The sequence below is a fragment of the Syngnathus floridae genome, chromosome 2 (genome assembly GCF_059516105.1).
Source record: "Syngnathus floridae isolate MCC-2025c chromosome 2, RoL_Sflo_1.0, whole genome shotgun sequence".
In the NCBI taxonomy this organism is placed as follows: Eukaryota; Metazoa; Chordata; class Actinopteri; order Syngnathiformes; family Syngnathidae; genus Syngnathus; species Syngnathus floridae.
The window spans coordinates 17,776,454-17,802,564 of record NC_142414.1 but is presented as its reverse complement, the minus strand read 5'-3'; the positions used below and the strand labels follow the sequence as shown (position 1 = coordinate 17,802,564).

The 26,111-nt window shown below is 43.0% G+C and overlaps 2 protein-coding genes and 2 long non-coding RNA genes across 14 annotated transcripts in view; 2 read left to right on the top strand and 2 right to left on the bottom strand.

Annotated features, from left to right (window-relative positions):
- The window catches only part of plch2a (phospholipase C, eta 2a), a 74,093-nt gene extending 71,129 nt beyond the window's left edge, over positions 1-2,964 (top strand). For 8 of the 9 annotated variants that reach the window (XM_088360727.1, XM_088360737.1, XM_088360718.1 and 5 more), the window contains one exon: positions 423-2,964. In XM_088360727.1, the coding sequence (XP_088216853.1) occupies positions 423-2,014 (1,592 nt within the window). In that variant the 3' untranslated portion in view covers positions 2,015-2,964. The remainder of the gene's footprint in view (positions 1-422) is intronic. The other variant, XR_015854187.1, reaches the window with a different exon arrangement.
- Positions 2,965-3,892: 928 nt separating this feature from the next.
- On the bottom strand, positions 3,893-23,962 carry LOC148402308 (uncharacterized). Its single transcript, XR_015857199.1, has 2 exons — positions 23,757-23,962; positions 3,893-4,132 (listed from the first exon to the last, which is right to left on the bottom strand). It is a non-coding gene; the product is annotated as an uncharacterized LOC148402308 (long non-coding RNA).
- Positions 5,078-9,379, top strand: LOC148402309 (putative glutamate receptor). 3 transcript variants are annotated; one of them, XM_088369609.1, is made up of 10 exons: positions 5,078-5,189; positions 5,270-5,345; positions 6,506-6,537; positions 6,627-6,812; positions 7,062-7,273; positions 7,584-7,681; positions 7,939-8,156; positions 8,243-8,462; positions 8,519-8,769; positions 8,984-9,379. In XM_088369609.1, the coding sequence occupies exons 2-10, from the start codon at positions 5,282-5,284 to the stop codon at positions 9,080-9,082; spliced, it is 1,380 nt and encodes a 459-aa protein (XP_088225735.1). In that variant the 5' UTR covers positions 5,078-5,189; positions 5,270-5,281; the 3' UTR covers positions 9,083-9,379. The 3 variants fall into 3 exon arrangements, with proteins under 3 accessions (XP_088225735.1, XP_088225736.1, XP_088225737.1); XM_088369610.1 differs by having other exon boundaries at positions 5,112-5,189; positions 5,258-5,345; XM_088369611.1 differs by lacking the exon at positions 5,078-5,189 and having other exon boundaries at positions 5,196-5,345.
- Positions 23,963-25,612: 1,650 nt separating the features above from the next.
- Positions 25,613-26,111, bottom strand: part of LOC148402307 (uncharacterized) — a 38,849-nt gene continuing 38,350 nt past the window's right edge. The window contains exon 4 of the long non-coding RNA XR_015857129.1: positions 25,613-26,044. This is a non-coding gene — a long non-coding RNA (uncharacterized LOC148402307). The remainder of the gene's footprint in view (positions 26,045-26,111) is intronic.

Genomic DNA, 26,111 nt, shown 5'->3' with positions numbered 1-26,111 from the left:
TAGTTTGCACATACTCGATACTGTACAACGTAAAATCACATCAGCAGATAAAAAAAAAAAAAAAGTCACGGCAAGTTAGGTCTTAATACTGAGACATGCTGCTACAAACCCAGCTGTGAGAAGAAATAGTTGAGATGGGAAGAAACCCAGAAAAAAATAATAAATCAACAACCGAAAGAGATTTCAGGAATTCACAAAAGAAGCATCCACAATTGGTGATGTCATGTTATTGCAGAAATATTGAGTCTTATGTGAATCTTTCTGTTCCAGTATTTTTTCACCTAAACATATAGGGGGGGTGTCACATCTAGTCTTCCTAACGGAGTGTATCGAGTGTCACATACACTGGCAATGTATTTAATCATTGAAGTCAAATGCAAAAGATATTCAAACAAGTTCAGAATTGTGTTTTCCCTCCACAGACTGCTCAACTGCTCCACTTCCATTTCCTGCACAAAATTCCGGGGATGCTAAGACGACACATTCCATCTGCTCTGCCACCATTCCTGAGGACATCTTTTCTTCCCAGCATTCTTCATCATTGCTTCCGTTACCCTCCACTCCACAGAATGCAGAATCACATTTGACAGTTGATTCAAATGGATTGTCCAACAGTCCGAATCTCGAAAACAACAAACCCAAATTACTTACTCGCGCAGTGCCTCTCCCGGTAACCTCTCCAGAAGAAAACATCGAGATGGAGTGCACCCGAGGTCCCCAAAGAGTCTCAAATACTCAATCATCCTCGGAGCGCGCCGAAAGCCAGAGAGAACACCTGCAAGCTCTTCCGGACCAGACAAACAATCAAGTAAAGTCCGAGCCCATACTAGAGATTTCTGCAGCAGCAGCGCATGTCGAAATTCCTGCAGCTGTTTCTCAAACAGCCGATGCCGACGGAGCGGACAGCAATGTGTCATCACACACACTTGTACGAAGAACAAAAAGCGACGGCCATGTTCGAGCGAGGGCCCAGTCAGTAACACCACAAGTACGTACAGATGCAACTCTGAATGACCGTCTTTGGAGCAAGCTCGAGTCGAGTAGCCCTCGCGGCAGCTTGTCCTCGTCCTCCAGCATCTCTTCCAGCGACACCGTTATTGACTCGCCAATAACCGACCTGGCCAGGCAGTGTCCTGCCAAAACAAGCAACCCCCACTGCAACTATTCAGCGCTCACCTCCTTCGAAAGCCTGCAAGTCAACAGAAGCAAGTCAAACCCAAATCTTCCACAGATTGAGTATTCCACATCCCCCCTTCTCCAGCAACGTCCAGCATCTCCTGTTGACCCGACTAGTAGACTCCCTCAAAGACGACATACCTGGAACCGGCTCTTCATGGAAGGCCTCAAGCAGTCATCGGCCAGGACCTCATCGGCCAGGACCTCATCGGCCAGGACTTCATCGGCCAGGACTTCATCAGCCAGGACTTCATCGGCCTCTCCCACCGCATCGCCCGTGTCGCTATCCAAAAGCCTCGGGGATCTCACGTCGGATGATATTACTTGTAACTTTGACAGCAAGTACCGCAGCATCAGTCGGAGTTTCATCGTTAGATCAACCAGGGACCATCCTCGAAAGGGCATCCCGGGAAAAGCTCAACCAAACAGCGACCTGACAGAGCGGCTACGGAAGCTAACTGATGTGGAGCCCCTAAAGGCGAGCGACTTTGAAACAAGAGCCAGCGAACACCAAGACGAATCTGTAGATGAGCCACAATCCATTCGTAGATCATCTTCCAGAAGCCAAAGCAGGGTGCGATACATCGCCAATCGAGCCAAGAAGGCCCAGGAAAGGCAAAGGCTCCGAAGTTTCATTCAAAGCCGCACTGATAACATCAACGGAAGTTGCCCCATTGAGGAGCGGGGCAACCCTGAAGGGGCATGTTGCATAGCAAGGAGCCCCTGTGCCAGCCCAAACATGGTCAGTCTGCCCACGTCTTTCAGCAGACACTTGCCTGCCTCCCCTGAAAACAGTGAGGTCTTTTTAAACTTGGACTTTCGTGACTGGATTCCTTAAAATTCACGAACGTGACACACTCAGAGCGATCGGATCGACTTTTATTTATTTTAGTTCAGAGAAGCTAGCTTAGTTCATCAAATGTGGTTTCAGAAACACTGTCCTGACACGAGGAAATATATTTCTCTTCTCAAAGCAAAATATTAGAGAGCCCTGGAAATCGGCACTAAATGATAGAAATATTGTAGTTAGTGAAAATTGAGGGTTTTTTTTTAAATGGCTCTTTATGATCAATTCCTCTGTTTTATGTATTTTAGGCGTTCAAACATTTGTTAGCAATATGTAAAGTTGAGCTTATTTCTTCTAATCTTTAAACCCAGATATATATACTCTGAATTTTACAAACACATCGATGAAATTCTCATCTGCATTCTTTGTAGCCCATCCATCAAGCAATATCACAAGAGTGATGGCTTTGTTATCATAATGTGCAGTTTGATGCTAAATGATGAGTCTTAGCTGCTGACAAAAATGAACTCTGTTCATAACTATTTGAAATGCAAGGTCTAAGATTTCATTTTTACAACTAGTTTGTGTCGTGCTTTATCGTAATGCAAGCAGGCTGCCAATTTTCAGCTGATGATTTTGACCTGTAGCATGTCACACCACTGAGAGAACTCCTCCTTTTTAGGCCCCTTTTAGGTGACTGCATGTGTTATATGCACTGTTTTGTTTAACCCACAGCTGGGCTTTATTTTACTAAGATTTTTTCTATATCGAGATGTTTAATGTTCCAAACTTTTTGTAGGACACTTTATTGGTGTTCGCTAAGAGAATCGCATTGTAATTTGTCCTTCTCAATATGTAGTCCATGCTACTAAAACAAAGCACGTTTATTTGTTGGCCTGCTGTATGGTTTGTACTGACATGCCAGTTATTTGTGCAAACATTTTAGGGACAAGATTTAATTTAACAGTATGTAATTAAATTAATAAATTCTAAAAATATTATTTAAGGTTTCATTCTTTTTTTTCCCCGTCCCCGAGGGGTTGATTGCAAAGCCAAATGGTTAATTGTTTAATATTTTTGTCTTTGTTGGAAAAAAAAAGAAGAGGGAGTCACTTCATCGAAGAAATTCAGCTGCCATTCTTTGTTTTACGGATGTTGAGCTATTGTTACTGTACTGAGCAGCCACACTGTAAAAACAACAACATCATTAGTATTTTTGGGGAGTTAAAACAGTAATTTAAGTTGTAACAACTTTAAAATATAAAGTATGTATTGGCCTTCAAGGGCATGATTTTAGCACAACAAAGCAAGCAAAGTATTGCTGAGCTGTTTCTACAAAAACAAAAATGCTGGAATGCCAAAATTTAACATTACAAAATTGTGTTTTTTTTAGTTCAATTCCCCAGCTTCAAATTTTATTGTTCCCTTGAAATTTTTAGTACATCCTTTTCTTTTGTTTTCTTTTTTTTATTATTATTGTTATTATTTATATATATATATATACACTTGCGGTGTTAAAATGTTGATATGTCACATGATTTGGCAAGTAAAACTTGTGCAATTTGTGACTTTAAAAGGTTTTGGAAAGTTTTGGTGGCATTGTGGACCTGCCGGAGCATTCCATTTCGGAGGTTGCATTTAATTTGAGCCTTACCTAAAGTGACGTGTTGACGGATTTGACCTGGTATTTGGCGAGTGTGCTTTCTGCTCTAATGAGCAACTCTATTTTGGTGTGTTTACCAGCATTCAACTTTAGCAGGAACCCACCAGACCCCCGACCGAACTGGAGATGTTATTTATCTTGGGTTTTTCTTCCAGGCTGCCCAATGTACATCAAACCTCAACAACTAAACTGTCATGATTACACAATTCCTGAAAGTCAGAAGAGCTCTGTTGGAAATCTTTTGAAAATGCAACCAGACACGGTAGTATGTTGACGAATCAATCTAAAGAGTTCTTTGACAAACTTCGAATCTTACAATCCAGTAAGGCATGGAGCAACTTGACGCTTTCTCACGACACTGATTCTTCAAAGCCCCCGTCCATTGTCACTTTTGTGCTTTCCAAAGCTGACGGCCTCCTCTGGCTCGCTGTCACATTCTGCCCGGGCCTCTTCTTCAGCGCTGAGAGACTTTGTGAAGCGCAACACGCTTGTTTTAGCGCCGCAGACTCCATTCCAGCCAGCAGAGAAATACAAAAGACAGCTTCATTAGGATTCTTAGACAATCCCAGGACACTCTTTTAAGGATGTATTTATCTAGACCGCTTGGTGTGACTTTTTCTCTCATTTGAAGCCTCCTCTACTGTTCAGCGCTCCGAACAGAACGTTTTGTCTCAAAACGCCGACCCCTTCTCCCTGATGAAATAACGACTTATTTTTTCACGCTCCAGCAACTTGTTGGACGATGCCAAAACCCACAGCAAAAACAAGATAGCTTTCATGGGACATGAAAAGACAACTTCACGGGCTTAAAACAAAAATCAGGATTACACTCTTGAAACGTCACCTCGTTTTCCCCCCTCACTGCAGATTTTTTGTCAGGAGTCATGGAGAATTGTGGCCACTAAATATTTGAGGATACAACTCTTGTTTAATTTATATTCAGAAGGGATTGAATGAGAAAATAATTATAATGCCCATTAAAGTTAAAATTTTGGGACACATTTTTTTCTGCCAAAATGAAAACAAATCAATTTAGCCAGACACATGAAACACTATTTTCTCAGGGAACATACAAATACAAAACAAATGACCCACAAATCTCTGATATTCTGAATATTCTTTTAGGATTTAATCCTTTTACATAACACATTTTTTAATGAAAATAATTTTCTTAATACATATTGAACCATGAGATCAGTGGTTGGCAGGAATGGTATCAAATTTTCAAAAACTGATTTTTTTATTCTTTATTTTGTCAATCCTTCAGTCAGATTAGAATCTTCAAAAATGTATCAAATTTAAAAAAGAGTGCTTTAAAAAAATTGCTTCCCACTTCTGCATAATCCTGTTTGTATACAAGACATCGACAGCACTCCTGAGACTTTTTTCAACCTCTGTCTCAACAAAGAAGTTTGAGGTTTTCCCCCGTTTAGGCCCTCCCTCTGTCCCCCGCATTTAAACTCGCCCACAACCTTCTGCTGCGCACAACCACTTGCAACATTTGTTGACAATTTCTTTGAATTTTTGTTGATGTCTTCTTGTTTTTATATCCGCACTTCCTAGGTGAGTATAAAATTAATTAGCTCTTTTTTTTTCAGGCATGTAAACAGTCGTTTTGAAATCCATGCAAGTGTGATTTTCAGGCTTTTGGAAGAATGAAAGGCTACATAGCTGTCATCTTCAGTGTGGCAGCACTGAGTAGATATGCATTTGCTGCAGGTAAGACCCGTGCACACAAAAAATTATATATATAATGCAAAAAAAAAATAAAAAAATCAAGCAGTAGTTCCAAGTCTATTGTTCTTTTAGAGAGCAGTTGTATACCCTAATGATAATTTGTGACATTCAATTTTGTTTCCTTGCTCTCGTGATTTCAAAATGTGATCAACATTTCAAATAACATTTTCTACTTAAACTAGTATTTTTTCATTTATTGTTTATTTTGGAAGAGGGTGCTAAGAAAGTAATGTAAGTTGGAGGAAATATAATTTGTTGCCCAACTTAAATTTTCTGTTTAGAAATTTCAGCCTTGAATTCTTTTTTTTTTTTTTAATATACACAAGAGAACTTTGACTTAATTTCAACTGTAAGGGTTACAGTACATTGTAAATTAATCCCCGAACATTTTATGAGTGGGTCAAGTGTCTCAAGCCCACACTCGCAGACGTTGGGCTCTGGCTGACCTTTTGAAAAAGGTCTCGCTCCCAACCAGCTTTCTTCAATGCAATTCTTCCCCCAGTCAGACCGTAGGGGTCCTGTCAAAGCATAATCCGATTGGGCAGCATCGCATTTCTCACCAGTGAAGGGGCTCGCGTCGTGCTGCGATCTCCAAAACACTGTGATGAATCAATTAAGCGACACGCCAGGCGATGAAGCGACAGGCTGATCATAGGTCCGACCGCGTGTCATGACCCTCGTGTGCCCCCATCCGCCACGGCTTTTGTCATTGCATGAAATTATGAAAAACATGGCACCTTCTGCCCTCCGCTGATGTAAGGTCCTGCAGACCAGCTGGGAGAACCGCTGGTCACAGTTCAGGCTGACGCCATGGCGATTGGGGAGGGGACACCTTGTCCTCTTCTTGTTTACATGTTGAAATGAAGGCTTGGAAAAGACTTCTTTTCTTCCCCTCACTTTGATTCCCCGATAGCCAAGTTCCGTGCATTATTATACACAAGGCCTCGATTGTCCTGCCGAGCTTATTTACTACCGCAGAGAGAAAAGCCAAAGGGACACAAAGCGGCAATAGAATCCATCAGGCTTTCTGAAGCTTGGAGACATCAAACCAAAGTAGATTTGAGCTTGCTTGGTGACTTTGACTTGTTCTTAAGAAAATCTCTGCCCCCCCACCCACATTCCCCCGCCCACCCACATTGCAGGCACCAAGGAGTTATCCATCACCACCATCAAGGTATTCTTCTTTTCTTCCCACAGTTTTTACTCATCGCCTATTTCATCCACACTCCCCATTTAAATAAAATACGTGCTTGTGTTTCTCAGCAAGACCCGTACGCCATGAGCAAAGGCTCTGGAGGAGAGCTGGAGGGCTACTGCATCGACCTGATCTCCGAGCTCAGCCATATGCTTGGCTTTAGATACAAATTGCATGTGGTGAAGGACAACCGCTACGGAGCCATGGATTCCAGCGGCAACTGGAATGGAATGATCGGTGAAATCATCAGAGGAGTAAGTCGCAAAATATGGACTTTGCACAAGATATGGGGGGATCTCACCTCATTCATCCAGGGGAGAGTTTGTGACACCAAAACATCTGTTAGCTTACCCAAAAGCTTTTTGATGGGTTGAGGTCAAGGCTCTTACCACAGTCATCCTGCCTTTTGAGGAATATTTATTCCCCATATAGTGAAAGTACCTGTAATAATAGAACTGGTTGGGAAAACCAGAATGTAAATTTAACACGCTACCATCCACTAGGAAGCTGACCTGGCTGTGGCGCCACTGACCGTCACCTCCATCAGAGAGCAATATGTGGACATGACAACGCCCTTCATGCAAACAGGCATCAGTTTCATTCTGCAAAAAGATGAGCACCCATTCAGCCTTCTAGCACCCTTCTCCACTGAGACGTGGGTGGGCATCCTCATTGCCTTCATGCTCACTGGTCTTTGCATATTCCTTGTGGGCAGGTATGTGAAAAAAAAATGTGTTGATATTTATTGCACAACCGAGCATAGAGTAGAAGTAATGTGGCAACAGACATACTCTAGAAATGAGTGATTCTCATAATTTTTTTAGTAACATTTTTTATCGTTTTTTTATTTAACATGATGTTTTATTTTTTTTTTTTTTGTGGTGATATGTTTGATTATATTTAACCAGACATAAATTCATTCCATTTTTCATGGTGAGATAGTTTAGTGCATCTATTAATCACAACTACAGCTTTTTAGAATGACATGAATATTGCCTTGTGCTTTTGTTTTGTCGTTTTTACAGGATCAGTCCCACTGAATGGGCCGAGCCTGACACAGACCAGCACCAATTCACTTTGCTGCACAGCTACTGGTACATCATAGGAGCGCTCACACTGCAAGGTATCCCAGCAACCAGTTGAACTTAACCACACAAATGCTGCACACTGCTGCAAGAAGCTCATTTCTCATTTTAAATTGATTTACATTTACAATAGTGGAAGCTGTAACGTGAAATAATCTAATTGTGTGACTGCCAGTTTATTCAGAATATTTTTGTCTTTTACAAATCAAGTGGAATGAATCCATAGCAGGGGTGTTGCCGTCATGAAGCCTTTATTAATTCACAAAACAATTTTGTTTTCTGTCTGTGCTGTTAGGTGCTGGTCCTCATCCTAAAGCTGTGTCTGGAAAACTAGTTAGTGCCATCTGGTGGTTGTTTGCTATACTGCTGCTCGCGTGCTATTTGGCCAACTTCGACTCTGCGCTGCACTCGGACAAAGAGCACAACTCGATCAAGACTTTTGAAGACCTCGCCAACCAAGACAAAATCGACTTTGGCACAGTGGAAAATGGATCCACAATGCGTTTTTTTAAGGTCTTCATTGTTGTGATCTTGTGATCTTAAGGTCCCCATCCCGAACGAAGTGGCTTCATGGGGGTTCTGTTTCTTTACTGGTCAAGGATTCAAAGATCGCCGTGTATCGCCGCATCTACCAGCAGATGGAGCGTAAGAAGAGCTATGTGCCAAATATGGAGGAAGGCGTTCGTCGCGCTCGGGAGGGAAACTACGCCCTCATTGGTGAAACTGTGTCCTTGGATTTGGATGTGGCTCGCCACTGTGAACTGACCCGTTCAGAGGATGTCATTTCCATGAGAGCGTACAGCATCGCTGCACGTCAGGGTGAGTCCCAACTAAGGACTCACAGATTCAAAGGCTTCATCATTTCCTTTTTCCAGGCTCGCCATTGATAAAAAACCTCACCATGGCCATTCGTCAGCTGAGCGAATCTGGCGAGCTGTCTTATTTGCGGGACAAGTGGTGGACCAGCAGCTGCATGGATGACGACGAGGCCCGCACCTCAGACACCCTCCGACCTTACGACCTGCGGGGTCTCTTTATCCTTCTCGGTCTCGGTTTGGGTGTGGGCCTCCTTTTCGCCGTGCTCGAGCTCCTATTCAAGGCTCGCGATCGGGCCTTGGAACAGAAGGTACGAATGGTGCTTTTAGTTTTTTTTATTATCATGTTCAAGAATCTCCCACGTCACATCCAATCTATTCCGCTACACTTGTTCCTAGTGTGAAACAATTTAGGATGTAAAGAAATTAGAATGTCCCTGGAAAAACAAAAAAGAAATACTATTCTTGACAAAACAAAAATGTAGAATCACCTTCCACCATTTTGATTTTTCCTCCATGCTACAGAAATCATGCTGCTCAGTACTGACCTCTGAGCTTACTCGACGCTTCGGCGGTGAAGGAGAGGCGGCACAGCAAGACGCAACGGACAAAAGTAAAGCCTGATTCAAACAAATTACAGACAGAGACAAACTGACACTATTTTTTTCCCTCCAGTGCATAGAAGCATTTTTTTTTCTGTTTCCAAAGTAACACCTTTGTGTTTGGTGATGTCTAATTGCTGTGTGACATTATAAAACACACCAGTAAGTAATTTGATGCCATCAAGGCAAAAAAGTTGTATTAACATTTTAATGGGGAAAATGCTAATCACTATGTACTAATAATTCATGATGTCCCCAATTCTAATGATGCCGAGTGTATCTTGCTTCATTCATTCAAATAAATAGTCCACCATTCAAAGTTCTGTGGATGAGTGAAGATGAGAAAAACATTTAAAGGTGGCTTCACATCCATGTGGGAAGGAAGAAATGTGATAGAATCGGGCCAAAATCAACCTTCGGGTCAGACATATTGGATTGGAGGCCCGGTGTTGCAGAGTAAAGGAAGATGAGGAAGGAAGAAGAGAGTGTTGCTTAAAATCCCCGGGAGGAATTCCCATCCGCAGCCCACAAACGACGCGAATCCCAGGTTGAAAGCGGAACATTAAGCGACCAAAAGCCAAGAGCTGCTCCTGAGAGAAAGCGAGTAAAGAACACAACCCTGGTGGCAGACTGCTGGGAAAATAGATGTGCCGTGAAGCTCTACCTCGCAAGTAAGTGGGAGATGCTCTGTGGGAGTGTCAAGATAACATCGCACTACAGATTACAGGGAGCCAAAGGGCAACCTGAGAAAATACAGTATTAAAGCCCATTAAGGTTCATTCAAGTTCGCAAACGTTTGCCAAATGGGTTTACTTGTTGCAAGAAAATTTGGATTGGAAAATGTGCAAACCAACAAACTTACATAACTTAAATATAGAAAATCAATTGATGACTGGGTGGATGTCGTCATTTAGTAAGTGCATGTTGTTCCTCCCTGTCACCACTTGACTGTGCTGTTGAATTTCTACTGACAAGCAAAAAAACTCATTCACTTCAGACCATCTATATTTTGTTGTTGTTGTTGTTGTTTTTCCTGTCAGAGTCATGGTTGACACTGTGCAAAGGACGAGATACACCCTGGCCTTGTTGCCAGCCAGTCGCACGGCATTTATAGACTAATAACTACTCCCATGGACAACTCATTTTACAGTTTAACCAATACTTTTGGAACAGGCAAACTCCACATAGAAGGGTTTAAATGAAGATTCAAATCCAGGACTGCTTGACTGTGAGGCAGCATTATAATGGTTTAGTAATTTTCATAGTAGTTCCTTTTTATTTAGTTTAGCCTCTTTTAAGTCCGATTTTTTTAGAGCAGGTTTGTTTCCGTTGTATTTTATCAAACTAGTTTGTTCTTTTTTTGTTTTTATTAGTTTTAGAATTCTTTTTTTTAATGTTAGGGCTATTTGTCAGGTACAAGATAAAAAAGGGTAATGTGTGTATGTTACTAAAATTGCATCGTATTGTTTTTTTTTGCCCTAAGATAAGCACAAATACTGTTTTCTCGATACACCGTCCGGATGCATCATCTTGTCTGTTCATCCAAGGAGCAAGTGTCCTCCTGTCTGTGTGAAACGACCCACATGTGAACCTGCTAATCAGCTTCAGGACTCATTGATTTAGGAGAAGCTGACAGGATGAGGCTGAGAAGGCAGCAATGGAACAGGAAACATTGCATCCATGAGAAAACGTGTATACGTGAGAGGCAGAGTAGAAAAAGACAAGTATTGATTTGGTGGCAGGCGGCTCCTGACAGCTGTGCTAAGATAGTGCACACTCCCTCTGCCACAGTCTGCAGCTCAGCTGACAGGGAAGTGCCGAAGAAGATTAAGCTGTAAATCCCGCAGATTTCCTGCCGCCCCCTCGGTTGCCTTATACCGGTCGGCGCCTTCCCATCCCCCACCAGCCGGTAAACTGTCCCTATTCTCACAATCATAACCCTCCTTAGTAACGCGTATGACATTAATTTGAACGATTTCAGGTCTTTATGTTGAACGGTATGAAAGGATTTGTTCTCAAGGTCCTTCATGATGAGGATGCCTTTGGCAATAACTTAACGCCTTCATTTCCTACTTAGTATAACCTGAGATCATCTTATTTTCCTGCATTTGAATGAATGACTGTCTGTTGATGATTTTTTTTTTTGGTTCAATTTTTGAACACATTTGAGAGCTACATAGCAGGTGAATGTGTGATATAGTGACGCACTAAAATAGTATGAGGGAAGCTCCTGGTCTTGTTGGTGATTCCTCTTCTGCTTGCTTCGACTGCAGCCCCACGCCTGTCAATGAGCTCCGAATTAGGAATTCTAACAGGCATGTCACAACTTTGAACTGAGGGCTTGAAGTGCTTTGAGTCTGCTGCTCCCTTGGATGCGGCAGGCAAAGTCTGCACATTGATCTCTTTGACTTTGACACTCTCCCTCTCTTGCTCGCATTCGTTTTCTTGCCGCTGGCCTACTGGTCTGTTCTCAGTCTTCCTCTGCACCCCATTTGTGAAATGTATCAGAAAAGTTCTTGGACTGGTGTTAGAAAATTGAAAAGCACCATTTTTTTCCCCTCATGAATGTTGGCCAAACTAGCAAGCATGACAACATGGCTGCTCACAATGTCCCGAGCTAGTGTTGTCACCCTCAAGATCCTTCTTGGTCTTGAGAAAATTCATGAAGACCATATTTGGAAGATTGCTGTCTTGTCTCGGACACTTCAGGCTTGTCACAGTGCAAAAGTCAAAAGTTTTGTTCCTAAAGAACTCCATCCTTTCCGGAATGTGAACAGACTGCTGAATTACGTAACAGTGGTCTTTTCATTTTCTAAGAATCTCTAAGACACAGAATGGAAAACACAACTCTTCATTTGAGTGAGTGCATTTTTTTGGGGGGGGTCTAACTTTGGGTTACCCCTTTGGCCTCACCCCTGTGTTACTACACATGTCTTGTGAGACCTATTGCAAACCCACCAACAGCCAGCCAGTGTGGAGAAATGAGGAGGTGCTATTTGTTGTTTGGCCTTTTGAAAAGACTGCAAGAGTGAGAGAGGGATGGCGCTGACACCAAAGGCACCCCATGGCGCTGACCTTGGGACCCCCCTGGACCCCCTGCCACCTTCATTGAAGTCTGCAGATGTGCCTGCCTGCATGATAATGGCCTTCACAGGAGGAGAACCCCTTACAGTGCCTATCTATAAATCACACAGGGGACACGGAGCTGACTGAGCCTCCTGCGTGAAGCATTTTCAACTCGGCGCATTTATGACCGCGTGTGTGCACGCCGCTCACGGAGATCCGCGTTGCATTATTGATCATTCTCGGGAGAGAGCTGAAAGTGCGAATAGTAGCAGTGGCAAGGGAGAAGAGCGGGTGGGAATGGCTGCAGACAGATAGCAGAACGCGCGGGTGCATTTGGCTGACCTGCCAAGCATCGACACGAACATCCAGCCAGACACTTCCGACGGCCAACGCTGACAGGTGAGGCCTCTGGAGAACAGCGGGGAAGGAGGTGGAGAAGCAGGAGGAAGGAGCAGGGCTTTGCGAAGGACATTGATGTGACATCTGCTTGGCGGCATGCGGAGCCACAGGAACCGATGGAATTGGAAGGTCGAAAGAAGGCAATGCTGGGTTTTGTTTTTAGGCCTGACGTCATTCATTCTTATATGAGCTGCACAGTAAATACACGCCGGTGACAAATTAAGACCTGCATAAATCAGAAAGGAAGCTACAAATGAACAAAGGAACGCAGCACTCCAGTTGTGAGCCTCTCAGTGGGAGTTAAGTTGTGGAGTTTGGATGTTGCTTTTTTGTAGCTTTTCTTTGCAATTCAAATTTCCTCATGTTTCACAAAGAAGTGATGAAAAATTGGTTCGTAATTGATACATTTTAAACTGCAAAACAAAATACTGCACGACATAATATCTATAAACCACCATGATGAATCTACTCAGCTAGAAATATTTTAAACTAATAAACTATTAACTATTAAACTTGTTCTGTGGATCACTTCGTCGATTAATCGATTACCTTTTACCCGTCATCGATTAATCGACAAGGTCATCAGCAGAACATGTTTTAATTGCTACCATCACAAAAAAAAAACCAACAACAACATTTAATTAAATTGACAGTGTAGGAAATGCGCAAATGTTTTTATGATTTATGTATTTGTTGGGTCAGTAACATGTAAGAAAATAAGCAATCAATCTGCTTTCATGGTGGACTAATATTTCATGTTGAGAAACTGTCATTTGGAGAATTTTTACAGTTTTAAATTAAAAAGAGTACCTAGAAGATTCATTGATCATCAAAATTACGTGTCAGTTGATTTTGGGATTTTTTTTTTTACCTCATCTAATATGTATCAAGTATACGAGCTGGTGTTTTAGAACAGCCTAGACAAGTAATTGACCAAAAAGAAAAAAAAACTTGCTAAAAATTTTGTCTTCCCCCCCTGTGCAATGCGAATAGTGCTGGGGGGGAGAAGTTCGCCAAGCGTTAATTCATTCATGCTTAGGACATTTCGCACGGGTGGGGAGTCGAACACTAAATCTGACGTGTTTGAGCGAAGTGACGGAGCCTCTCGTCAAACGCAAGCTCAGCGGTTACCCCGCTCTCACTTTGAGTCATTCTTATCAGTTCAGTATTTCGTAGGCGCGCGTTGGGTAAGTACAAAATAGTGTTGGCTCGTGAGTGAACGATTCGTTTGAAAGAACGGGTTTTTTTTTCCAGAGAACGAGAGTGACCAAATCACTTCCGAAAGTGATTCGTTCTTTTTTCAGTTCATATGACTTCAACCAGTAGGTGTCTATAATGTACATTGAAGCTCGTGCCAACTCGCCGTAAAACAAAACGAAGAAGAAAATGACGTAACTTCCCGTTCACGAACGAGTTGAGGATTGCATTTCCCTGAGCGGATCTGTGAGTGAATGAGTTAGTGAGTGAGTGATTTGCATTTCCAGTTCATCGCGAGAACGGATCAGTGAGGGAAATAAATCGTTCTTTTAAACGAATCGTTTACTCACGAGCCAACACTAGTTCAGGTTAAGACGCTTGTCTCGGTTACGTCAGTCGAGGCCGCGACGCAAGCAAAAATGAGCAAGAAACAGAGATGTTTGGAAGGCATGCATGTATGGATGACTAAAACCTCCAAGGGGGGGGGGAAAAACCTTCAGAGATGATATAAGTGTGTGTAGAGTACATACATAAATATGATTCTCATAAACATCATGCTGTTCTTAACAAACTGGATTGGGCTATGCATAATTTAAGCCAGGGTGTGTGGTTTTGCGCCCTGGCTCAAACGGACCTGCAAGGAACCGACACTGCTGCAAACGGTTGGAATCGGCTTCTGTCAGCAGTAGCACTTCCCGTCAACGAGACAGCCCGTCAATCTTAATTCTTCTTCCATCCTCCTCCTCCTTCTCCTTCTAGAACAGGGGTGTCCAAGTCCAGTCCTCGAGCCTTACACTGAGTGCCATAAGTCCCAATGATCGTGAGCAGCAGGGGGGGCCCCATTTCAACCCCTTACACTGAGTGCCAAGCAGGGAAGAAATGGGTATCATTGTTATAGTCACTGGTATGACTCGGCAGGGGTTTGAACCCACCACCTCCCAATCTCAGGGCGGACACTCTCCTCTTAGGCCACTGAGCTGGTTAACGCTTGTGTCGTAGTAGAACACTTATAGTGGTTTTTAAATAACGTGTATATACGCCTAAATATTGTTATCCAATATATCTACTGCAATTTCACATTAGATTGCTGGTTTGAAATTTGCTTTTAATATTATTATTTTTAATAAACATTTATGTTAAAACTTGTCTGGTGTTTTATTCCTTGTTTCTTTATTCGCCAATTAAAACATAAAAATCAGCTTAATCATGCTTTATATGACAAATGTGTAGGTACACCTTCAATAGGTACACTACACAAGGTTTAAAAATAAAAAAAGAATAAATAAGTAAAGCACAACAAGGTAATTTCTCGAATCTGGGATCGAACCAAGTTCTTACCGAGCAAGAACTCGAGTCACTAACCAGTCGGCTATTTCGACCGGCAGTCTACAGTTGCTACAGGGTTAGGGTTAGAGCTAGGGTTAGAGCTAGGGTTAGGGTTAGGGTTTGAGCTAGGGTTAGAGCTACGGTTAGGGTTAGAGCTAGGGTTAGGGTTTGAGCTAGGGTTAGAGCTACGGTTAGGGTTAGAGCTAGGGTTAGGTTAGGGTTAGAGCTAGGGTTAGAGCTAGGGTAGGGCTAGAGTTAGGTTAGGGTTAGGGTTTGAGCTATGGTTAGGTTTAGAGCTAGGGTTAGAGCTAGGGTTAGGGCTAGGGTTAGAGCTAGTGTTAGGGTTAGGGCTAGGGTTAGGTTTAGAGCTAGGGTTAGGGTCAGAGCTAGGGTTAGGGTAGGGTTAGAGCTAGGGTTAGAGCTAGGGTTAGGGTTTGAGCTAGGGTTAGGGTTTGAGCTAGGTTTAGGTTTAGAGCTAGGGTTAGAGCTAGGGTTAGAGATAGGGTTAGGGTTAGAGCTAGGGTTAGGGTTTGAGCTAGGGTTAGTGTTAGAGCTAGGGTTAGAGCTAGGGTTAGGGTTAGAGCTAGGGTAGGGCTAGGGTAGGGCTAGGGTTAGGTTAGGGTTTGAGCTAGGGTTAGGTTTAGAGCTAGGGTCAGAGGGTTAGGGTTAGAGATAGTGTTAGGGTAGGGTTAGAGCTAGGGTTAGAGCTAGGGTAGGGCTAGGGTTAGGTTAGGTTTAGGGTTAGGGTTTGAGCTATGGTTAGGTTTAGAGCTAGGGTTAGAGCTAGGGTTAGAGCTAAGGTTAGAGCTAGGGTTACGGTTAGACCTAGGGTTAGGCCTAGGGTTAGGGTTAGAGCTAGGGTTAGAGCTAGGGTTAGGGTAGGGTTAGAGCTAGGGTTAGAGCTAGGGTTAGGGTTTGAGCTAGGGTTAGGCTTAGAGCTAGGGTTAGAGCTAGGGTTAGAGCTAGGGTTAGAGCTAGGGTTAGGGTTTGAGCTAGGGTTAGAGCTAGGGTTGGAGTTAGGGTTAGAGCTAGGGTAGGGCTAGGGTTAGGTTAGGGTTAGGGTTTGAGCTAGGGTTAGAGCTAGGGTTGGGGTTAGAGCTAGGGTTAGGGTTAGAACTAGTGTTAGGGCTAGGGTTAGGTTTAGAGCTAGGGTTAGGGTCAGGGCTATGGTTAGGGTAGGGTTAGAGCTAGGGTTAGAGCTAGGGTAGGACTAGGGTTAGGTTAGGATTAGGGTTAGGGTTTGAGCTATGGTTAGGTTTAGAGCTAGGGTTAGAGCTAAGGTTAGAGCTAGGGTTAGAGCTAGGGTTAGGGTTTGAGCTAGGGTTAGGGTTTGAGCTAGGTTTAGGTTTAGAGCTAGGGTTAGAGCTAGGGTTAGGGTTAGATTTAGGGCTAGGGTTAGGGTTAGAGCTAGGGTTAGAGCTAGGGTTGGAGTTAGGGTTAGAGCTAGGGTAGGGCTAGGGTTTGGTTAGGGTTAGGGTTTGAGCTAGGGTTAGAGCTAGGGTTGGAGTTAGAGCTAGGGTTAGGGTAGGGTTAGAGCTAGGGTTAGAGCTAGGGTAGGACTAGGGTTAGGTTAGGATTAGGGTTAGGGTTTGAGCTATGGTTAGGTTTAGAGCTAGGGTTAGAGCTAAGGTTAGAGCTAGGGTTAGAGCTAGGGTTAGGGTTTGAGCTAGGGTTAGGGTTTGAGCTAGGTTTAGGTTTAGAGCTAGGGTTAGAGCTAGGGTTAGGGTTAGATTTAGGGCTAGGGTTAGGGTTAGAGCTAGGGTTAGAGCTAGGGTTGGAGTTAGGGTTAGAGCTAGTGTAGGGCTAGGGTTTGGTTAGGGTTAGGGTTTGAGCTAGGGTTAGAGCTAGGGTTGGAGTTAGAGCTAGGGTTAGGGTAGGGTTAGAGCTAGGGTTAGAGCTAGGGTAGGACTAGGGTTAGGTTAGGATTAGGGTTAGGGTTTGAGCTATGGTTAGGTTTAGAGCTAGGGTTAGAGCTAAGGTTAGAGCTAGGGTTAGAGCTAGGGTTAGGGTTTGAGCTAGGGTTAGGGTTTGAGCTAGGTTTAGGTTTAGAGCTAGGGTTAGAGCTAGGGTTAGGGTTAGATTTAGGGCTAGGGTTAGGGTAAGAGCTAGGGTTAGAGCTAGGGTTGGAGTTAGGGTTAGAGCTAGGGTAGGGCTAGGGTTAGGTTAGGGTTAGGGTTTGAGCTAGGGTTAGAGCTAGGGTTGGAGTTAGAGCTAGGGTTAGGGTTAGAGCTAGTGTTAGGGTTAGGGTTAGGGTTTAGAGCTAGGGTTAGGGTCAGGGCTAGGGTTAGGGTAGGGTTAGAGCTAGGGTTAGAGCTAGGGTAGGACTAGGGTTAGTTTAGGATTAGGGTTAGGGTTTGAGCTATGGTTAGGTTTAGAGCTAGGGTTAGAGCTAGGGTTAGAGCTAGGGTTAGGGTTTGAGCTAGGGTTAGGGTTTGAGCTAGGTTTAGGTTTAGAGCTAGGGTTAGAGCTAGGGTTAGGGTTAGAGCTAGGGTTTGAGCTAGGGTTTGAGCTAGGTTTAGAGCTAGGGTTAGAGCTAGGGTTAGGGTTAGAGCTAGGGTTTGAGTTAGGGTTAGGGTTAGGGTTAGAGCTAGGGTAGGGCTAGGGTTAGGTTAGGGTTAGGGTTTGAGCTAGGGTTAGAGCTAGGGTTGGGGTTAGAGCTAGGGTTAGGGTTAGAACTAGTGTTAGGGCTAGGGTTAGGTTTAGAGCTAGGGTTAGGGTCAGGGCTATGGTTAGGGTAGGGTTAGAGCTAGGGTTAGAGCTAGGGTAGGACTAGGGTTAGGTTAGGATTAGGGTTAGGGTTTGAGCTATGGTTAGGTTTAGAGCTAGGGTTAGAGCTAAGGTTAGAGCTAGGGTTAGAGCTAGGGTTAGGGTTTGAGCTAGGGTTAGGGTTTGAGCTAGGTTTAGGTTTAGAGCTAGGGTTAGAGCTAGGGTTAGGGTTAGATTTAGGGCTAGGGTTAGGGTTAGAGCTAGGGTTAGAGCTAGGGTTGGAGTTAGGGTTAGAGCTAGGGTAGGGCTAGGGTTTGGTTAGGGTTAGGGTTTGAGCTAGGGTTAGAGCTAGGGTTGGAGTTAGAGCTAGGGTTAGGGTAGGGTTAGAGCTAGGGTTAGAGCTAGGGTAGGACTAGGGTTAGGTTAGGATTAGGGTTAGGGTTTGAGCTAAGGTTAGAGCTAGGGTTAGAGTTAGAGCTAGGGTAGGGCTAGGGTTTGGTTAGGGTTAGGGTTTGAGCTAGGGTTAGAGCTAGGGTTGGAGTTAGAGCTAGGGTTAGGGTAGGGTTAGAGCTAGGGTTAGAGCTAGGGTAGGACTAGGGTTAGGTTAGGTTTAGAGCTAGGGTTAGAGCTAAGGTTAGAGCTAGGGTTAGAGCTAGGGTTAGGGTTTGAGCTAGGGTTAGGGTTTGAGCTAGGTTTAGGTTTAGAGCTAGGGTTAGAGCTAGGGTTAGGGTTAGATTTAGGGCTAGGGTTAGGGTTAGAGCTAGGGTTAGAGCTAGGGTTGGAGTTAGGGTTAGAGCTAGGGTAGGGCTAGGGTTAGGTTAGGGTTAGGGTTTGAGCTAGGGTTAGAGCTAGGGTTGGAGTTAGAGCTAGGGTTAGGGTTAGAGCTAGTGTTAGGGTTAGGGTTAGGGTTTAGAGCTAGGGTTAGGGTCAGGGCTAGGGTTAGGGTAGGGTTAGAGCTAGGGTTAGAGCTAGGGTAGGACTAGGGTTAGTTTAGGATTAGGGTTAGGGTTTGAGCTATGGTTAGGTTTAGAGCTAGGGTTAGAGCTAGGGTTAGAGCTAGGGTTAGGGTTTGAGCTAGGGTTAGGGTTTGAGCTAGGTTTAGGTTTAGAGCTAGGGTTAGAGCTAGGGTTAGGGTTAGAGCTAGGGTTTGAGCTAGGGTTTGAGCTAGGTTTAGAGCTAGGGTTAGAGCTAGGGTTAGGGTTAGAGCTAGGGTTTGAGCTAGGGTTAGGGTTTGAGCTAGGTTTAGAGCTAGGGATAGAGCTAGGGTTAGAGCTAGGGTTAGGGCTAGGGTTAGGGTTAGAACTAGTAATAGGGTTAGGATTAGACCTAGGGTTAGGGTTAGAGCTAGGGTTAGAGCTAGGGTTAGGGTTTGAGCTATGGTTAGGTTTAGAGCTAGGGTTAGAATGAACCCTAACCCCAACCCTAGCTCTAACCCTAGGTCTAACCCTAGCTCTAAGCCTAACCCTAACCCTAGCTCTAACCCTAACCCCATTACTAGTTCTAACCCTAGCTCTACCCTAACCCTAACCCTAGCTCTAACCCTAACCTTAGCTCTAACCCTAACCGTAGCTCTAACCCTACCCTAGCCCTAACCCTAGCTCTAACCCTACCTCTAACCCTAGCTCTAATCCTAGCTCTAGCCCTAACCCCATCTCTAACCCTAACCCTAGCCCTAAGCCTAACCCTAGCTCTAACCCTAACCCCATTACTAGTTCTAACCCTAGCTCTACCCTAACTCTAACCCTAGCTCTAACCCTAACCTTAGCTCTAACCCTAACCCTAGCTCTAACCCTACCCTAGCCCTAACCCTAGCTCTAACCCTACCTCTAACCCTAGCTGTAATCCTAGCTCTAGCCCTAACCCCATCTCTAACCCTAACCCTAGCTCTAACCCTAGCCCTAACCCTAACTCTAACCCTAACCCTAGCTCTAACCTTAGCTCTAAACCTAAACCTAGCTCAAACCCTAACCCTAGCTCAAACCCTAACCCTAGCTCTAACCCTAGCTCTAACTCTAACCCTAGCTCTAACCCTAGCTCTGACCCTAACCCTAGCCCTAACCCTAACACTAGCTCTAACCCTAACCCTAGCTCTAAACCTAGCTCAAACCCTAACCCTAACCTAACCCTAGCCCTAACCCTAGCTCTAACCCTAGCTCTAACCCTAACCCTAGCTCTAACCCTACCCTAACCCTGGCTCTGACCCTAACCCTAGCTCTAAACCTAACCCTAGCCCTAACCCTAACACTAGCTCTAACCCTAGCTCTAACCCTAGCTCTAAACCTAACCATAGCTCAAACCCTAACCCTAACCTAGCCCTAACCCTAGCTCTAACCCTAACCCTAGCTCAAACCCTAACCCTAACCTAAACCTAGCCCTAACCCTAGCTCTAACCCTAACCCTAATCCTACCTCTAACCCTAGCTCTAAACCTAATTCTAGCCCTAACCCTAACTTTAAACCTAAGGAAGTGTGTGGTTATATGGTTACACTAGCAACTGTGTTGCAAATTTTCTATGATAAAATTTTTTTGGTCCCACTGAGTTTCGAACCCAGGTCGCTGGGGTGAAAGCCCAGAGCACTAACCACTACCCTTACTTTCAGTGTATGGAACATGTATGGTTTTATGGAGAAGCTCACAAGCGACTAGATCAGTGAAGACTCCACAGCAGATGTCATCACAACACGTTGTGTACACGAACACCGAGCAAAGTACAATTTAAAATGACACTTTCGAAGTACCCAAAGTTAAACTTACAAAAGAAAACCCATAACAAATAAAACTTACACAAGAAGAGCCCTCACGTGGCACTTGACAGCTGTCAGTGTCAAATGCAAAATGTAAACAAGGACCATGTGAAAATTAGGTCAATGCAATCTCCGGTTAGAATATGTTATTTTGCAGGTATTAACAAGTGGAATAGTTTTAAATTAGTCACAATTATTTAGGCAGATAATTATGGGATATTTTGGTACACTACACAAGGTAAAAAAATAATAAAATAAATAAATAAGAACGTGTAGCGAACGATTCTTTTGAACAAATATTTTGAGCGAACCAATTCTAAAGATTTTCACTTGAGAACTGGAATGCACATCACTAGTACAAAACAGTGCAAGCAAGTGTAGACTGCCGGTCGAAATAGCCGACTGGTTAGTGACTCGAGCTCTTGCTCGGTAAGAACTTGGTTTGATCCCAGATTCGAGAAATTACCTTGTTGTGCTTTACTTATTTATTCTTTTTTTATTTTTAAACCTTGTGTAGTGTACCTATTGAAGGTGTACACATTTGTCATATAAAGCATGATTAAGCTGATTTTTATGTTTTAATTGGCGAATAAAGAAACAAGGAATAAAACACCAGACAAGTTTTAACATAAATGTTTATTAAAAATAATAATATTAAAAGCAAATTTCAAACCAGCAATCTAATGTGAAATTGCAGTAGATATATTGGATAACAATATTTAGGCGTATACATACATGTTATTTAAAAACCACTATAAGTGTTATACTACGACACAAGCGTTAACCAGCTCAGTGGCCCAAGAGGAGAGTGTCCGCCCTGAGATTGGGAGGTTGTGGGTTCAAACCCCTGCCGAGTCATACCAGTGACTATAACAATGATACCCATTTCTTCCCTGCTTGGCACTCAGTGTAAGGGGTTGAAATGGGGCCCCCCCTGCTGCTCACGATCATTGGGACTTATGGCACTCAGTGTAAGGCAGGGGTGTCCAAGTCCAGTCCTCGAGGGCCGCATTCCTGCATGTTTTCCAAGTTTCCCTCGTTAAACACACCTGATTCAAATGATCAGTTCATCCTCACGTTCTGCAGGAGCCTGATCATTGAATCAGGTGCGTTCAACGAGGGAAACTTGGAAAACATGGAGGAATGCGGCCCTCGAGGACTGGACTTGGACACCCCTGTTCTAGAACCTTAAAAGTGCTGGGTTGAAACTGGCTCAGGAAGTTGGGTTGTTTCCTATTAAATTCCATTTTGGTAGTCATGACAAGACTTTATCTTCTGGATGGAGCTGTAGCTGTTAATGTTCTTTGATTAAGAGTGACATGATGCTGTCATTTTGCCAGTGTCACTTAGGCACTGAATAATGAAGTGATACTTTCTTAATGGAGTACGAAGCAACATGATTTGACACGGCGTTGCCCATTTTCTTCGGCAGATGGTTTCCCCATCATGCATGCTAATAGCTCTTGTGCAACATATGCATGAGATGGGACCTGAACAACCTCCTGGATGCTTGTGAATACCCACATCTGATGTTGTATGTTAATCTGCTCACCTTCAGGGCACTGGGAACAGAAACCAGCGAGGGAGAACCAGAAAAAGCTGCACACAAAAAGAGGCTTTGAACCAATCTTCTTTCCAGCTTGTACTCAAGGGCTGTTAATGAGTGCGTTACTTGATACTAAGCATAGAAAAGGAGAAGATGGAATTACAGTTATGTCGTGGAGAAAAAGTGAATGGTCTTGATTAGTCATTGAAATAGCTTTGCATAAGACAGGTGGAAGAGAAAGAATAGAGGCAATGTCTTGGAGGTTGCCAAGAACTCGTTTTGTACTGAGGACAGTGGAAGAGCATTGGAAAATACAAGCACACAACCTGAAGGGGCCTATAAATGGTAAAAATGATCAAGTTTTGAATGCTAATACTGGAAATCGGATTATCCCCGCTTTTGAGCGCCGCTCTTCCTGCGTAGACTTTGTGTGTTCTCCCCTGTTTTACAAAAATGTGCCAGCAAAACAATAGCAACCTGTAGATCGTCAAGACGCAGACCACAGGCTAAATGATGATGTCATCCCGTTGCTTTGAGTGGACAAATAGGATCAGCTGGCGTGGAAGCGCCACGTCTCCGCCAACCCGTTAGCCTTGTAGCCAAGTATAGTTGAAAAGATGTCATCCAGACGCCATCGTACATTATGCCAAGCCTTGCCAGCTCTGGATTTGCATATGGAAATGGCGCAAGTATTTGAATTAAATTCACGCTTTACCATTGTTGTGTTTTTTTTTCTACGCATTGGCGCATCGCTGGATTGGTTAATTTCCCCTTGCCCACACTAACACCGAATCAATGCTTCAATTTTTTTTACTAAGTACTAAGAAAATGGTTGTCAGCAGCAATTGGCCCCTGTTTTGATTTCCTGTCACCGTGGGAGCGCCTACGCGGTTGTCATGACGGTTGATGACAAAAAAGCAGTGACAATATCATTTGATGAAACACTACTCATGCCAGTTTGTCTGTATTCCTATTTTCTTTTGGCTTTTCAGACATGGCGGCTGACTAAAATTTAATCCTGTTATTGGCCCCATTCTGTTCTTAAGAGAGCTCATCGAGCAGGATGTACTCAGGGATTGCCTGTGCGTCTCTTGTAAAGTCTGCAAGAGGGATTTAAACAGAATGCAAACAGAAATAGCTGTTGTATGTGTGAGAGTTAAACGGAAAACATGTCAGCCTACACTGAGGACGTTTTACCTAAACTTTGCTGCTGCGGCACAGAACCATCTGTAGGGAAATTTCTATTCGGCTGAGATCCATGTTCTATATCAGGCCAAAACACTTACGAAACTTAATAATTGGCATTCTTTCCTGCCCTGTTTTTACAAATCCCAATAAAGTTAGGATTTATTTATAGATGCTTTCTTTAAGACAGAGGTAAGTTTGTTTACCTGCTTATCATGTGGAAGTGGCTGAAACATGTAAACAAACTCAACTCTGTCTTACTAAAAAGTAAAGTGAAGATAGTATAAACATTCACCAAAGAAGTTAGGACTCATTTAAAACGTAAATAAAACGTAAATAAAAAATACAACTAGTTGCACATCCTTTTCAACCTCAAGTCAAGAGGCCAAAAACAAACATGGAATGCTGGGGAACTTCTGTCCCTCAAGCAGCACTGCATTGAAAAAAATGGAATCACTCCCTTTTTCTATACATTCATAATCATCTTTCCCATAACCGTCACATCGCCTTTACTTAGTGGCTTTTACCTTGTCGCCCAGCTTTTCACTAGAGAAGGTTTGAAAGCTGTGGAGGACCATCATCTCCCCCGTCACATGAGTATTTGTGGCGTCTAAATCGAGCGGTGTTTCGGAGGCTGACTCGCTCCTCCTGCAGGCTGTGTGGGAGTCTGGAAGCCGATCAGTCGGCCTGAAGCTTGCGGGTGGACGGGCTGCCACCTCCAGCTACCTGGACGCTGGAATGAGATTACCATGCACATGGAAACGAGTCCATTAGTCACACTTGCAACATTTTACAAAAGCAGGGGGAATTACTATATTCGTATCTCGATTTCTGACCTACAAAGTTAGATTTGCGGAATTTTTGTTCCCTCTTATTGCACATGCTGTTTAATTATTGAAGAGTTTGTACTTTATGTATATGTACTGATAAGGAGCTCTGCAAACATTCACGTGATTTTGCATGATTAATGTCTATAATAACACGCAATCAAATTTAATGTGTCTAAGCCTGTGATTACAAGTGAGCTGTACGTAGATGGTTGGCTTGAACGCTGCTAAATTAGCATAATTAATATTGCTTTAAAACGTCTGCAGGCATGTTAACGATAATTAAACATCTGCATTCGCTCCTCCTCCGCCATTCCTCATCTTCAGCTCAACTTGTCGTTAGCCCGCCTAAGACAATTACCGCGCTGAAGATCAGAGGCTGTTTAATATTTCATCTCAAAATCTATTAGACATAAGGAGTGCGTTGCTGTTTTGTTAACCACTTGCTGCTATGAACGTTAACAACCATAACAAATTAGTGTTAGTAGTACAAGTATCTGGAAATGTTTGTTTTAAAGCGTGTCACTTAACCTGGTGTCAATTTTCTGAGGAAATATTTCATTGTATATGTACAAATTTGAACCTAAGTGTGGTGTATGTGAGTGTTAAATAGAAAAATAATAAATAAATAAATAAATAAACTTCCACCCATTATCCACTGGGTCAACCTTTATCTTTTTACTTTTATTTATTGTACTTGACAGTATCTGTATTTTTAATTGGTACTCTTTCAAAACGGGTTGTTAAATTAATTGCCAATGTATGACGATCAACATAATAGATTTGACCTGAAAAGAAAAAGCTCTCGTAGCTGCTTCCAGGCTTAGCCAATCATATGCAGCATTACTTCTGGTCCTTACATACCAGCTTATGATTGGCTCTAATAATTGTGATAAGCCATTTAATCTAAAAAGTTTTTTTAAACAACCTGTACTGACTATGAAGAATCAGAATGCCTCTAATAAAAGCATTATAATGGGGCCTTGAAAAGAGACAGAACAGGTAGTATTTCTCAATATTCTCACCCACTGTATTTGAACAGAAAATACGGAACTCCAACAATTTTTTACAATGAGATCACAGACATTATTGGATTGAAAAAGAAAAATCTAATATAAAGTACAGACCGGGGAAGTAAAATAGAAATGCTCCTCTTGCTCCCCTGACTGCAGGTCCTTGCAGCCTGGTTATGTGAAACATCGAGAAAGACGAGGAGTGCCAAATTTTTCTTTTTCCTCTAAAATCACGCTCTTTGCAGCTTGACCTGAGGATATGTCGAAGCCACTTCAGCCCAACGAGCAGCTTGGGATTCAGAAGAGAGCTTCCCACTCTCTCCAAAATGGAACCTCAGAAGAGGCTTATTTCTTGTCTTTTTAGTCCTGACTGAAAGAGACGGGCGAGATGAAGACAAACAGAAACAGCAGCACTTCAAATTGGCCAGACAGCAAGAAGATAAACACCGCGGTTGTCAAAATCAATTAGTCGAAACAAACCAAGAGAACTTTCCCAGAACACCATAGCTCTATTCATTTTTATCCAGCCAACATTAATTTTTACGTCAAGAATTTTATTCCATCAACACGTTACATAAATGTTCACTATTTAAAGCAAATTGAAATGTGAAGTGTATTAGTACAGGAAAAAAATGAATATGGTAAAGAAATACGCTGATACCAAAACACGTATGCATGTGTATAAACATTGCAAAAGCCAATTTTATATTGTGCATTGGTTTCATATTGATGAATGCTTTTATGACTCATCACAGTAAAAATCATGTCATCAATCTTTCAATTAACCAACTAAAAATGAAGACAAATAAAAGAAAGCTCTAGACTGAACTTATTCTGCAATTTGATTTCAATCTTGTTTTCCTCTTCTGCTCCTTCATTTGTTTACCACACGCACTTGCACGTCCTCTATCCGCATGTGTCATCTTCACAGCCAGGGCCAATCCCGCAGGAGTGCTTTTTCATCAAGTCTTCTTGCTAGTGGGTAGCAAAGGGCGTCATCATCAGATTAGCTTCTGATCACTCTTCCTAAATAATTATCCCT